General features: G+C 50.5%; 4 protein-coding genes across 4 annotated transcripts; 2 read left to right on the top strand and 2 right to left on the bottom strand.

Annotated features, from left to right (window-relative positions):
* Positions 1-756: 756 nt before the first annotated feature.
* Positions 757-4,504, top strand: L226DRAFT_505884 (uncharacterized protein). Its single transcript, XM_067678051.1, has 6 exons — positions 757-1,227; positions 1,288-2,193; positions 2,243-3,346; positions 3,425-3,712; positions 3,802-4,106; positions 4,155-4,504. Exons 1-6 carry the CDS (start codon positions 853-855, stop codon positions 4,261-4,263), a joined length of 3,087 nt encoding a protein of 1,028 aa, XP_067537055.1. The 5' UTR covers positions 757-852; the 3' UTR covers positions 4,264-4,504.
* Positions 4,505-6,186: 1,682 nt separating this feature from the next.
* Positions 6,187-6,453, bottom strand: L226DRAFT_569742 (uncharacterized protein; the record flags this gene model as incomplete). Its single annotated transcript, XM_067684342.1, has 2 exons — positions 6,187-6,377; positions 6,435-6,453. 2 exons carry the CDS (start codon positions 6,451-6,453, stop codon positions 6,187-6,189), a joined length of 210 nt encoding a protein of 69 aa, XP_067537056.1.
* A 2,068-nt stretch (positions 6,454-8,521) lies between these two features.
* On the top strand, positions 8,522-9,374 carry L226DRAFT_522067 (uncharacterized protein; the record flags this gene model as incomplete). Its single annotated transcript, XM_067678733.1, has 5 exons — positions 8,522-8,655; positions 8,726-8,747; positions 8,791-9,017; positions 9,038-9,162; positions 9,316-9,374. 5 exons carry the CDS (start codon positions 8,522-8,524, stop codon positions 9,372-9,374), a joined length of 567 nt encoding a protein of 188 aa, XP_067537057.1.
* Positions 9,375-10,267: 893 nt separating this feature from the next.
* L226DRAFT_522068 (uncharacterized protein) lies at positions 10,268-11,571 on the bottom strand (the record flags this gene model as incomplete). Its single annotated transcript, XM_067678734.1, has 7 exons — positions 10,268-10,396; positions 10,459-10,485; positions 10,539-10,641; positions 10,829-11,087; positions 11,261-11,317; positions 11,382-11,507; positions 11,556-11,571. The coding sequence occupies 7 exons, from the start codon at positions 11,569-11,571 to the stop codon at positions 10,268-10,270; spliced, it is 717 nt and encodes a 238-aa protein (XP_067537058.1).
* Positions 11,572-11,958: the final 387 nt, after the last annotated feature.

Raw genomic sequence — 11,958 nt, forward strand, 5'->3', positions numbered from 1 at the left:
GCAGAGCGACATCTGGAATGGTGGCAGAAGGCATGGGGGAAGGTGAGTGGAGCTTGCAAGAGAGGAAACCGGCTGCGGGGTACTGGTATGTTTCTCGTGTTACCACTATGACTGTCTACCAACTTTTCCATACACTAACTCATGCTCAGACGTCTTCCTGTACCACAACATCATATGAAGTCATACACAATCGATCCACGCGGTTATTCATGTAGAGCTTCCCAGTATGCTCGCTGCTGTCCAAGATCTGCCACACATACGCCTTGTTGCGAGGTCGAGGCTGGGCGCCTGTATATGTCTGGCTTGCCGGGATGTTGCGCGGTGGTGAGATCGCGTCGAGGAACCAGGTAAACAAGATCATGGAATGCATTGTGTACAGAGAGAAACAGGATACAAGCAAAGATTGTGGTGTAAAGGAGTAACGACTGTCTCTCACCAGCAACACCACACTAGAAGCGCATTCCAAGACATCCGTCCCGTCCAGTGAAAACCCGAGGTCGTGTTTTTGCATAAACGAGATACTGTTCATTGACGTCGGCGGTGGGCTGAAGATGAGGTTGTGCCGAGATGGTGTCTCATAGAATCTGTGCAACGTTGGTACCATTCGATGCGAGCAGACGAGCAGACAAGATGACAAAAAGAATCACGGCAAAAGAATGAGTGGAAAGCAAGATATCGTCGTTCGAAGTTTCAAGTGGAGACCAGGGTAGAGCGCGCGCCCAGCGCTAGCGATCGCCCGGCGTCTGCGAGCGCATCTCATACTGGAACGACCACGGTCCCTTCTCGTCTACGACGTTGCTCTCGCTGTTGCCTTCAGTCCACTCGTCTCCTGGGCCGACTGGACGGAGAGCAATGTCTGCTGCACTCAATGCTCGCGCAGACACCTCAACGCAGTCCTCAGTCACTGTACCAGACATCTCTCTAGGATCACTCAACTCGACCTTCTCGACACCTGCGCGCAAGCTTCGAATACCCTCTACATCGACAGGAACAACCGCGATTTCGCCTCCTAGCGGATACTTTGCAAAGAAAGGTGCTGCAGAAGCCACTCCGGAACGGCTAGGACGCGACGGTGACGATGGAGAGGGGCACAATGGGGACGTGTTAGACACGCCCGACGGAAGGAAGGAGAAGTGGGAAGATGATGCTGCAACACCAGCGAAACCCAAGGGTACGCGGAGTCGCTCGAAGGGAGGCGTGAACCTCACGTTGCGCGACCAGGAAAAGGTACGCCCCGCCGCACGCTTTGCATGTGGGCCGAATGGCACATATATAGTTTCCCCATAGCACATCGACGCGCTTAAGAAAGAGAACTTCAACATCAAGCTGAAGGTACACTTTCTGGAGGAGAGGCTAGCTCAACTCGCACCAGACCAAATCGACGCCGCGCTGAAGCAGAACATCAATCTGAAGATCGAAGTGCAGCAACGCGGCATGGAGCTCAAGAAGCTCAAGAAGCTTGTCCTCGAGCTGCAACGTGAACTGGACCATCTGCAGCGTGGTTCTGGAGGAGCATCAGGACGGGCACGCGAATTGGAGGAGAAGCTAGAAGAGAGAGAACGGGAACTTCGGGATCTCAGACGACGACGCATGGTTGGACTGGACGACGGTGCGTTGCGCGATCTTGAGGCTCGGAACGCGGAGCTTGAGGAAGAGCTGGAAAACGTCCGTCAGCTGCTAGAAGAGAACACTGAAGAGCTGGAGCGGTTGCGTGAACTGGCGGAGTCGCGAGGAGACCACTCATCTCTTGGGAACGAACGGTGGCGGAGGCAGGCGGAGGAGCTGGAGGCCGAGAATGAGGACCTGCGTGCGCGCATCGACGAGCTGGAGGAAGCGGTCACTGTCCGGACAGACGAACGAGACAACCTGGCGGATGAGATTGAAGCGCTGGAGCTCAAGCTCGAGGAGATCCATAGGCGGCGGGAAGCGGAATCCATCGAACGGAGCGAGAGTCGCGCGCAAATTCTGGAGGAGCGCGAGAGCAGAGAGGCCGTGGAGGATGATCTGAACGCCGTGCGAGACAAGCTTGCCGCTGCGCAGATCGAGATGCAGCAGAAGGAGGACGAGATTGACATGAAGAACCGCGAGATCGAGGAGCTCATAGCCGAGCACCAGCGGATAGTTGAGACTGTCGAGGACGACTGGCGAGCCGAAGTCGAGGAGGTCAAAGGTCAGAACGAGGAGCTTCGCGATGTGAGTACACACGCCCCTACATACTCGTTCTTGTCTCACCCATCCGCAGGCTCTCGAACAACGCGACATCGAGTGCAAAGAGCTCCGGCTGCACATTGACGAGTACGAAGCAAACGCGGAGGATCTCCATCAGAAGTTCGAGGCCACTCTCGCGCATCTGGAACACGAAGCCGAGGAGAAGGACAACGAACTTGAAGCTGCGAACCGTGACCTCGAGAAGATTAGCAACCAGCTATACGCCCTCGAGGAAGAGCACGAGCGGCTGAAGGAAGAGATGGACCGCGTTCGCGAGGACGAGGCTGTCGAACGCGAGCGCCTCGAGCAGCTCGCTGCGGCTCTCAAGCAGAAGGTGGCTTCGCTCAAGGCCGACCTCGAGGAGGTGACCGACCTTTACAACGCTCGGGACGCAGAGGCGCAGGAGCACCGCGCCCGGAAGGAGGAGCTCGCCCAGCACATCGAAAAGGTCGTGCAAGAGCTGCAGCGTGAGCGTGCAGTGCGGGAAGGCCTTGAAGCGGACCTCGACAAGACAGAGAAGGATCACGAGGATGCCCTCCGTCGGGAGCGCCGCGCACTGGAGGCGAAGGACTCCGCCCTCCAGTCAGCACTGAACGACCTTTCCCGTAGCCAGTCGCTCCTCACCCAGCGGGAAGCCGATCTCGCCGCTGTACAGGCAGCTCTCCAGACCCTTGAGGCCGACAACAAGAAGCTCGGGGAGTCACATACAACTGCACGGTTCTCACTTCAGCTGGAGGTTGACCGACTCAGGCGCGACGTCGAGCGGCTGGAGGATGAACTTGCTCGTGCGCGGAAAGAGCTCGACGATCGGGAAGGCAAGGGTCGTGACCGGGACGGCGTCATCGACAGGTTGCACGCGGAGAACCGTGACCTCGCCGCACAGCTCGCCGCTCAGACACAGGCACGCATGAATATCTCAGAGAAGCTGGATGCCTCCCAGGCGAGCCTGCGGGCAGCGGAAACAGAAACGACAAACCTCCGCACTCGCATTGCGGAACTTGAACAACGGCTGTCTAAGGACCAGCGGGCCCTGCTTGCGGCTGAAGCCCAGTATCGGGACCAGCTCACCGAGCGCAACACGCTACTGCTGACTATCTACCAATATATGGATAAGATCGTTGGCGTCGACAAGACACCGGTGAGTGGCAGTCCAGGCGTGGGGAGTGCTGCCGCTGCCGCTGTATTCATAGACTGACCTGCCTACGCGACCTTGCAGAAGAAGCACGGGCAGGCCGAGACGAAGCCGTTCACCAACTTCAGCGTCTTCCACGACAATCTGATTACGCGGCTCAAAGCTCTCAGCCAAATTCAGTCTGAGTTTGAGAAGCGTGTCAAGGAGGCGGAGCAGCGCTACAGCGACAAGCTGAACGACATGCGAAAGCAGCTTGACTTGAGATGGAAGCAGATCGACAAGTTTGAGGCGAGCGTGAAGACTCTTGCTGAGGCCAAGGCGCTCTGGCGCAAGAAGCTGAATGCGAAGGACGGCGAGATCGAGGCACTCCAGGTATGTTAGCACGTCTTTGTACGGGATCCAAGCGCTCATCTTGATTTCCTCACAATCCGCACACGTCCGCATGATGACGTTTGTAACAGGCTACGAACGCTGCCCTGCAATCGCATGTCGTCACACGCAAAGGCAACCAGGCGGACTCTATGGAGATTCGATCCCTTACCGCGCGGGCGCAGAACGCCGAGCGGCGTGCAATCAATCTGCAGAACCAGCTCCTGCAGTCAGAGGAGAAGCTTACTGCCGTGAACCAGAAGACCACTGCGGCGGACAACAAGTGGGAGGCGCGTGTTAAGGAGTATGAGACCCGACTCAAGACTGCGGAAGAGAAGATCAAGCGGGAGAGGCAAGGCGGCAAGGAGCGCGCCCTGGAGCTGGAGAATCAACTGAAGTATGTCTTCTCTACGTCGTTGGTGACTTGCATCTAACTTCTTTACAGGTCGCTTCAGAGACAACTGGAGTTGGCGAACAAGCGGACAAGTACGCTCAACGAGATCATCGAGTCTGCTGGCTTGCCGTCCAAGAACTCTCCGAACTTGTCGAAGTGATGGCCATGGAATCCTCTCGCAATGTTACTGGTACACGATTGCTCCCCGTTGCTCTCTATCATGTTGTTGTCGTCTCTCACGGGCTGTCATGGGATATATCCTCTGCCGAATAGGTACTGTACAATTAGTTTGTTTTATATACCAACTGCATATACTTGTATGCTACATGCACAACTGTATCGAGTCTTGCTCATGATGTCCCCTATCTCACATAATCAAACTACACTCCCAACTTCAGGCCTGCTTGTGGCCTGCTGTTGTGAGCAAGGAGTATGTATTTTGGAATGCCTTGCTTGTGAGCAAAAGTCCATACAAGCTAATGTGAGGGCAGATCAATACATCAGAAAATCATGCACATGTACTAGAGTGCATGGTAGTATGACTGCAATACTTACATTTGATGATGTGCTCTTGGAAGACTGCCAGAGATGAGCATACCTGTTGGTAATGGTAGTACAGGCACCTGGTATGGTAGTACATTGCATGTGTATGATCATGTGTTGCCAATGTTAGTGATGTGACAAGCCCAGCTCCAAGCCCACATCAGTAATTTCAGATTTCTCTGAACATATCCGAACACGTCTGAAACGTCTGTATCAGATGTTCCAGACATGTTCAGACGCGTTTTCAGACAATCAGATGTTCAGACGGTAAGCTGCTCAGACATTGTCTGAACATCGTCATTATGCAACTTACCTCAGCCAAGCATGTCTGTAGACATTCCCCGCCCTCTGTATAACCTCCCACTATAGCGCAATCTCCGCATTTCTGTCATGGTGTGGGGGGATGGCCTCTGATGTGCGTGAAAGTTGATTGTATGAAACAACCTTCACCTGAGGCTATCGGATCTGATTGAGATCAGATGATACCTCAGTTGTTCGGGGTAGTGTTAGGGAATATCCCGAGAGAGATGACCAGATAATACTTGATGATAGTCTCCGTTGAGACTAATAGTAGACCTATCGTAGGTCTCGTATGACGACTTGAATATGACTTGATAGTCTCCGTTGAGACTAATAGTAGACCTATCGTAGGTCTCGTATGACGACTTGAAAATGACTTGATAGTCTCCGTTGAGACTAATAGTAGACCTGTCGTAGGTCTCGTATGATGACTTGAATATGACTTGATAATGCGAAGTGGATCGCTCGAGGATGCCTCACTTTGTGGACGTTGACGTATGCGTATGACTTAGAGAGCACTCAACTTCAGAGTGGGAGGAGTTAGGGGGAAAAGATCTTCTCAGCACTTAGCTAGAGTGAGAAGGGGGGGGGGGAAATCCTCTCCCTCATCCCTTGAGGGATGGGGGTTTATATATTGTCTCTGTGGGAATTTCTACAAATATTGTCAAACATCATCTAAGCTATTGTGTCTGACTGGACAATAGAGAAGGAACAATAGGAACAGAATAATAAAAGGTAGGACAATAGAGAGAGGACAATAGAGACAGAATAATAGAGCTTAGGATAATAACATGAAGACAATAAGGGGAAGGGAATAATAAGGCTTAGACAATAAGGCAGTAGATAATAAGGGGAAGGGAATAATAGAGCATAGGACAATAATATGACAACAATAAGGGGGAGGGAATAATAGAGCATAGGACAATAATATGAAGACAATAAGGGGGAGGGAATAATAAGGCTCAGACAATAAGACTGTAGACAATAGAGTGGGAAAATAAAGGGAATAGTACAATAGTGCCTGAGAAATTTCTCAAGGACAATGGGACTAGATAATAATACCCAAGGACAATAGTTGAATAGGGACAATATGAGTCTGAACAATAGTTCATGGACAATAGGGGCATGCAAGTCCAATTGTGATCAAGATACAGTGAGTATACCTTCAGGTATCCAAGAAAACATGCAGATGTGTTCGAGTGACAAGATAGTTTGCAAAGAGGTTGTCATTCACTAGCCCCTAGTCCTCAGCCTCATCATCCTCCTCATCATTGAGGAGGATTCCCAATAGCCAGTCTTCCTCGTTGTCCTCATACTGGGGTTGCATACCAATGACCATCTGGTGGTCACCAGTTTTGATGACTAAATTGGAGAGATTGTCAGCCCAAATCTCCTGATCGTCGAAATTGTACACTTCCTGCTCAGATTCACCTGAGCGAAGAGTGTCACTCTCGCTGAGAGTATCGGTGCACAGAGTTGTAGTCGTACCTTCTGATAGAAGAGACATGGTCTCGTCGAAGGGGAGGATGGCGAATGCTGTGTCTGGCCATGATCGACAACGAGCTGACTGGGAGGAGAGTAGAAGAGATTTGAGATGATCGAAACTTCATCTGAGGCGACATCCTCATTGGAGGGTCCTTGCACATAGAGCTCGAAGCGTATGTCAGAGAAGTCAGAAGGGGGTGTAGGAGGTCAGGGAATAGTATACAAGTGGGCATTCCCAACTTCCTGGTTGCATATGAGGATAGGACGACCTCCGTGCATTATCATGTTCTGGATGTGAGGCTGGGTGTCCTCCTCATTCCCGAACGTCTGCATGACACTGTGACTTGGTGTCAGTCATACTTTGTGTGCGACACCTCTAGACTGTTGGTCACTCTTGACTTAATATCACCCAGTAAGCATAAGAATTAAATAGAGAGCTCAGTAGGGGTTTTTTGTATGTCTCCCAGAGTTTGAAGACCAGCAGTAGCGAAGAGAGTGAGCTACAGGGCAAACATGATCGCGGTTGAGTTCGAAGGCATTAAGTGCCCACGCGTCAGACGTTCAGATAAATCTGGAATTACTGATGCATCAGTAATTCCAGATATGCATTCAGATGGATATTTAGACACTCAGACAATGAGCCTGTCAGAGAATGTCTGAAAACATGATCAGTTTTCTATGTACCTTGACCAAGTCTGTCACATGCCTTTGACAGCTCTGCCTTTTCCTTGCAGAGCCATCAGCACTTACCCCAATGTTTATTTGTCCCCAACCACCACCATCATATTGTACCTACTTCCTTCCCTGCCCTCTGCTCCCCATTTTCCTCTCCCTCACCCCCCCCCCCCTGTTAGGACTGTGCACACAAGTCAAACTCCAAATGGAAGTCTGAAGTCTGAAGTCTGAAAGTGTACAGAGAATGAAGACTTTGGTGAAGTTATTATCTAACACCTAAAGATGCGTCAATGACTTCAATTTGTGGAAGTCTGATGAGAGGCTCCGGAGTTTATACCAGAGCAAGCTACAAATAAAAGAGTCAAGCAGAGAGTTAAGAACAGAGATGAGAACAGAAGTCATGAGACAGAGGCGGAGATCCTCCATTGTCTTATATACAAATATCTGAATGTCTGGTCAGAGTCCGATAGAAGTAGAGACAGGAGGCAGAATGCGGATGTGATGAGGCAGAAGCAAACAATTAAGCCCTATTAAGTATAAGTAATGGATACAACATCATAATGCAGGCGGATGACAGAGTGGATGTCCCAGATAGAAGCAAGTGGAGTCCGAGCAGAAGTCTGAGTAAGGCATGATGAGTAGGAACAAGGGTGATGAAGTCATAACTGGGAAAAGGGGCAGAGTTTGGAGATAGTCCTGTCAGAGTTGTGGTAGAGAAGTAGCAGAAATGAAGGACTTGAGCACAGGATGTGACAGTGTCCCCTAAGGCTGAGCATAGGTTTAGGTATTGCATAAGTATACCTATACTACCTAGATCCATGACCTAGATGATCCAAACCTACAGGTCCAGGTACCTACAGCATGGATCATGCACGAATCTAGATCAAGCCTATGAGGAAACATCTAGGTCACAGCTGACCTGTGTTGAAACTTTTTATGTTCCTTTTGATTAAAAAAAATTAGCAAATTTACAGCATAAAAGTTTTTTGAAGTTCCAGGTAACCTAAAACCTGACCTGTATGACCTGTGACCTATAGGTCTAGGTACCTACAATACGGATCATGCACAGATCTAGGTATTGAAATCTAGAGCACAGGTACCTATGAAACAGATCTAGATTGATCTGTAGGTAACCTATGCTCAGCCTTAGCACTGTCCCCCCACTGGGTCCGAGCCCTCAAGGACTAATCAGGAGGTGTTTCAGGGTGACAGGTGGAGATGTGAGTCAGTGGAGAAGTTGGAGTCTTCACCCTGTTGTCACAGAGTTGAGGATTTGAAATTGTTGGGTATAAAAGGTCAGACAGAGTTGGGGGTCTTCAAGAAATTTTTCATCTCCTACCACCACCACCACCACTACCACTACCACCATGACCCTGATTGACACCACCGCCCTTAAGGAGCAGATCTGACAGATGATGGAGCAACTCGGCATTGCAAAGGAGCAGGAGGAGGAGGAGAAGCAGAAGGTGATAGAGAAGGTGCACAAGGAGGAGCTTGTGCACAAGCGCAAGCGGGAGGAGGAGGAGAAGAGGCCCTGGGTACCCACCACGTAAGCCAGAGTGGAGTCAGGGTTTCAGAGTACTGACAGACCAACAATGCAGCTTGTGACTGGTGCACAGAGCAGAAGGCTCCATGCATGTGGTACACTGACTCCGCATGTGTGATGTCATGTGTCACCTGTCAGGCGCACCAGAAGAAGTGCAAGGGGAGAGAAGCCCCATCTGAAGCCCGACCTCTGAAGAAGAAGCTCCGCATCAAGCCCATTATTGTTGATGACAATAATGATGATGATGATGGTGATGCGGCCGGATCCGTCCTTGAGACCATGCTCCTGCATGAGGCAATTGCACCATTCTGTCAGAAGATCTGCCAGACGGGCTGGACTGGCTTCAGGGTGGAGACCTGGTGCCAGTACTCTGATGCACACCCAGAGGGTGGGTCAGAGACTCAGAGGAGGAGTACGTGCTGTCAGAGTCAGAGGAGTCAGAGAAGGCAGAGTCAGAGAAGGCAGAGCAGGAGGGCGAGGCAGCAGGTGGACAGAAGGGTGAGCAAGAGGGTGAGTAGGGGCAGGAGGGTCCAAAGGGCAGAGAGGAGCAAAAGGGCAGAGAGGAGCAGGGTCAGGGCATGGAGGTGGATGGACAGGAAGATACAGCATAGAGTTGGAGTCTGATAGTGGGCTTTAAATACAATTCTTCTTGAGTTTGAAAAGTTCAAAAGGATGTCCGAAAGAGTGTGAATAAGTCCAATAATAAGATTGAATATATTTGATAGAAGGATAAATGAGTCTGATAAGTAGAATAAGTAATAATAAATATCAAGGATTAAGAGGTAAGTAAGCTTGTTAAGAGGTCCAGGCTTATCCGGGTAAGAAGAATGGAAGTCCGGAAGAAGTTCTTGGGCATGTCTGAACTCCGAAGCAAGGATCTACGAAGTCTCTTCATTGGTGCCTTCATAGCCAGCCCAAAGGACCAGGTATCATAGTTGATAGGTCTGACATCAGTGATCAATCTTTAATCAAGGATTTCAGAGATCTTGTATTCGGGTTCTCTGTCAATGATGACTGGCAGGGGTGGAGTTTGAACACAGCCAAGAATGAGGTTCAGAGTTGCATAGTGTTGCAGAGTCCAGTCCCAGGACCAGTCCAGAACCACCCAAGGACTGGGACTGGACTGATATAGGACCAATTAGGACCAGACTGCTAATTGGTCCCAGTCCTGGTCCTGGTCCTGGTCCTGGCCTCCTTGGACAGCATCCAGGACTGCCAAAGACCAGCAAGAACTGGTCCGGACCGGTCCTTGCTGCTTATTATATCAGATATTTTGTACCCATTTTTCTGCTATTTTTCACATTTTTTCCGCTATTTTTTTTAGGATTGTTTGAGCATTTTATAGGCTTATCACTGGTTATTACCACTTAGATAAAGCCAGACAGTTGTTATCTGACACTGATTACATATTTTGATCAATCTTATCTTATTATTTTGTGGAAATGCATACACTTTTCACACAATATACCTTTGTTAAGGCTTATGGCCTAGTTGGTAGAGTGCCTGGGGTTTTTAGCCATTTTGGTGGAGGCCCAAGTTTAATACTGGCTAGTGCCGCAACATTTCTGGCAGCTGGACCAGTCCGGACCAGTCTTGAACCAGTTTGGACCGGGGTTCAGTCCTGGACCGGTCTGGACTGAAGACTGGACCAATATCTGGATTCTGGTCCAGTCTCAGTAAGACCGGACTGCAGTCCTGGTCCTGCCAGGTTGGGCTGGTCCTGGTTCTGGTCCTGGTCCTGGTCCTACCAAAAAAGGCAAAAAGACCGGACTGGACTGGACCCTGCATCACTAATACTACACTTACAATACAGAATGATAATCCATTCCCTACCTAAATCCAGCAGTGCCAGCCTGATCCATCCACAGGCTGTGAACTGTGCTGACATGCTCCCTGTGCCCCCACCTCTCCCCAGAGCATCCAGCCAATGTGCTCCCCATGCCCCACCCCTCCCTAGAGCACCTAGCTGATGTGCTCTCCATGCCCCCACTGTTGCAATGCAGTCAGTATCTTGAGTGCTGTAGATTAGATTAGATTACTTCCCATTTAGTATACAAGCACAGCCACCTGCCAGTGTATACATGCTGGCATTCCCTTTCTCTTTTCCTCAGTTGTTCTTCATCCTAGTGGCTGAGGTATATCTTTCTCTACTGTACCTATTCTATAGTTTACTTACTGACAGTTGTATAGTGACACATTCTGTGTCCTTCTATAGGTTCTGACACCCACCCCTCCCCAGGGCACCCATTTTCTGTCTGGTTTCAGCAGGGCCAACCCAGGCCACATTTTTCTACCACTGGTACCCATTTCTCTCAGCCTGCCCCCTAAGGCCAGCGGGCCCACTATTGTGACAGCTTCTGAAATCCAGCCAGGTTCAGCTGGCCCACGTTCATGGGAGTTTGTAATCACGTTTGGCCCACTAGAGTGGACAATGTCTACTGAATTATGTGATGAAACATATCTATTGTTCTGGAACCCTTTTATAGACCTCCCCGAGCTTGAGCTGCTGGTAGAGCCCAGCAACCCACATTCCCCCGGTCACTCGTTCATGACTCTCAAATACCCCTCCATTTGTCTCCAAAGCTTCTCTGCCTTTGTCCCTACTCACGCACACTTCCACCATGTTGCAGGACAACTTCACTCTGATGGAACTCCACTATACAGCCTTGATCAAACCTCAAGTCACATTCCCGTTGTTGAGCACCACCATTCTCCACTGGCGAGCGCACCCTCTTCTTTCTCCTTTACAGAGCCGTTCTGCACAGCGGGCGGAGTCTTGCTCTCAAGAGGGGACCCCGTCGGGATGGCGGCATCGTCGGCGATGGCAGTGCCGCCCCTTTTGTTATCGGCGGATTCTTATCGCATGCGGGTCTCGAGCGAGGGCGGCAGCCACAATCACGTACCAGCGACCAGTTTCATTGGGTCGCCGGGGGTGTTGCCCTAGCGCCGCAGGTACATAGACTAGACAGAGTAGCCAGTGAGGAATCCCAGGTCACTTCACCCCACAGAGCTAAGATCTCAAGAGAAGAAGCCTGTCGCCGCTTGTCTGAACTCATCGCCGTTTACTCTTCTCCCTCGCCGCCGTTTAGTTTAACATTGCCATTCGCCGCCGCCGATACGTTTCTCTCATCGAATAGGGACCTTCACGAGTTAGCAAAACCCGTGGGTACCCAAGGATAAATCCGTGGGAATACCCATGGGTAAGTACATCTGCGGGTGTAAGTACCTGTTTCCCACGGGTTTTCAAGGATGCGGGTATGGCTAGGTAAACCCACGGGTACCTGCACACCCTCATGTTGTAGGCAC

The sequence above is a fragment of the Lentinus tigrinus genome (assembly GCF_003813185.1).
Source record: "Lentinus tigrinus ALCF2SS1-7 unplaced genomic scaffold L226scaffold_8, whole genome shotgun sequence".
Taxonomy (NCBI): domain Eukaryota; kingdom Fungi; phylum Basidiomycota; class Agaricomycetes; order Polyporales; family Polyporaceae; genus Lentinus; species Lentinus tigrinus.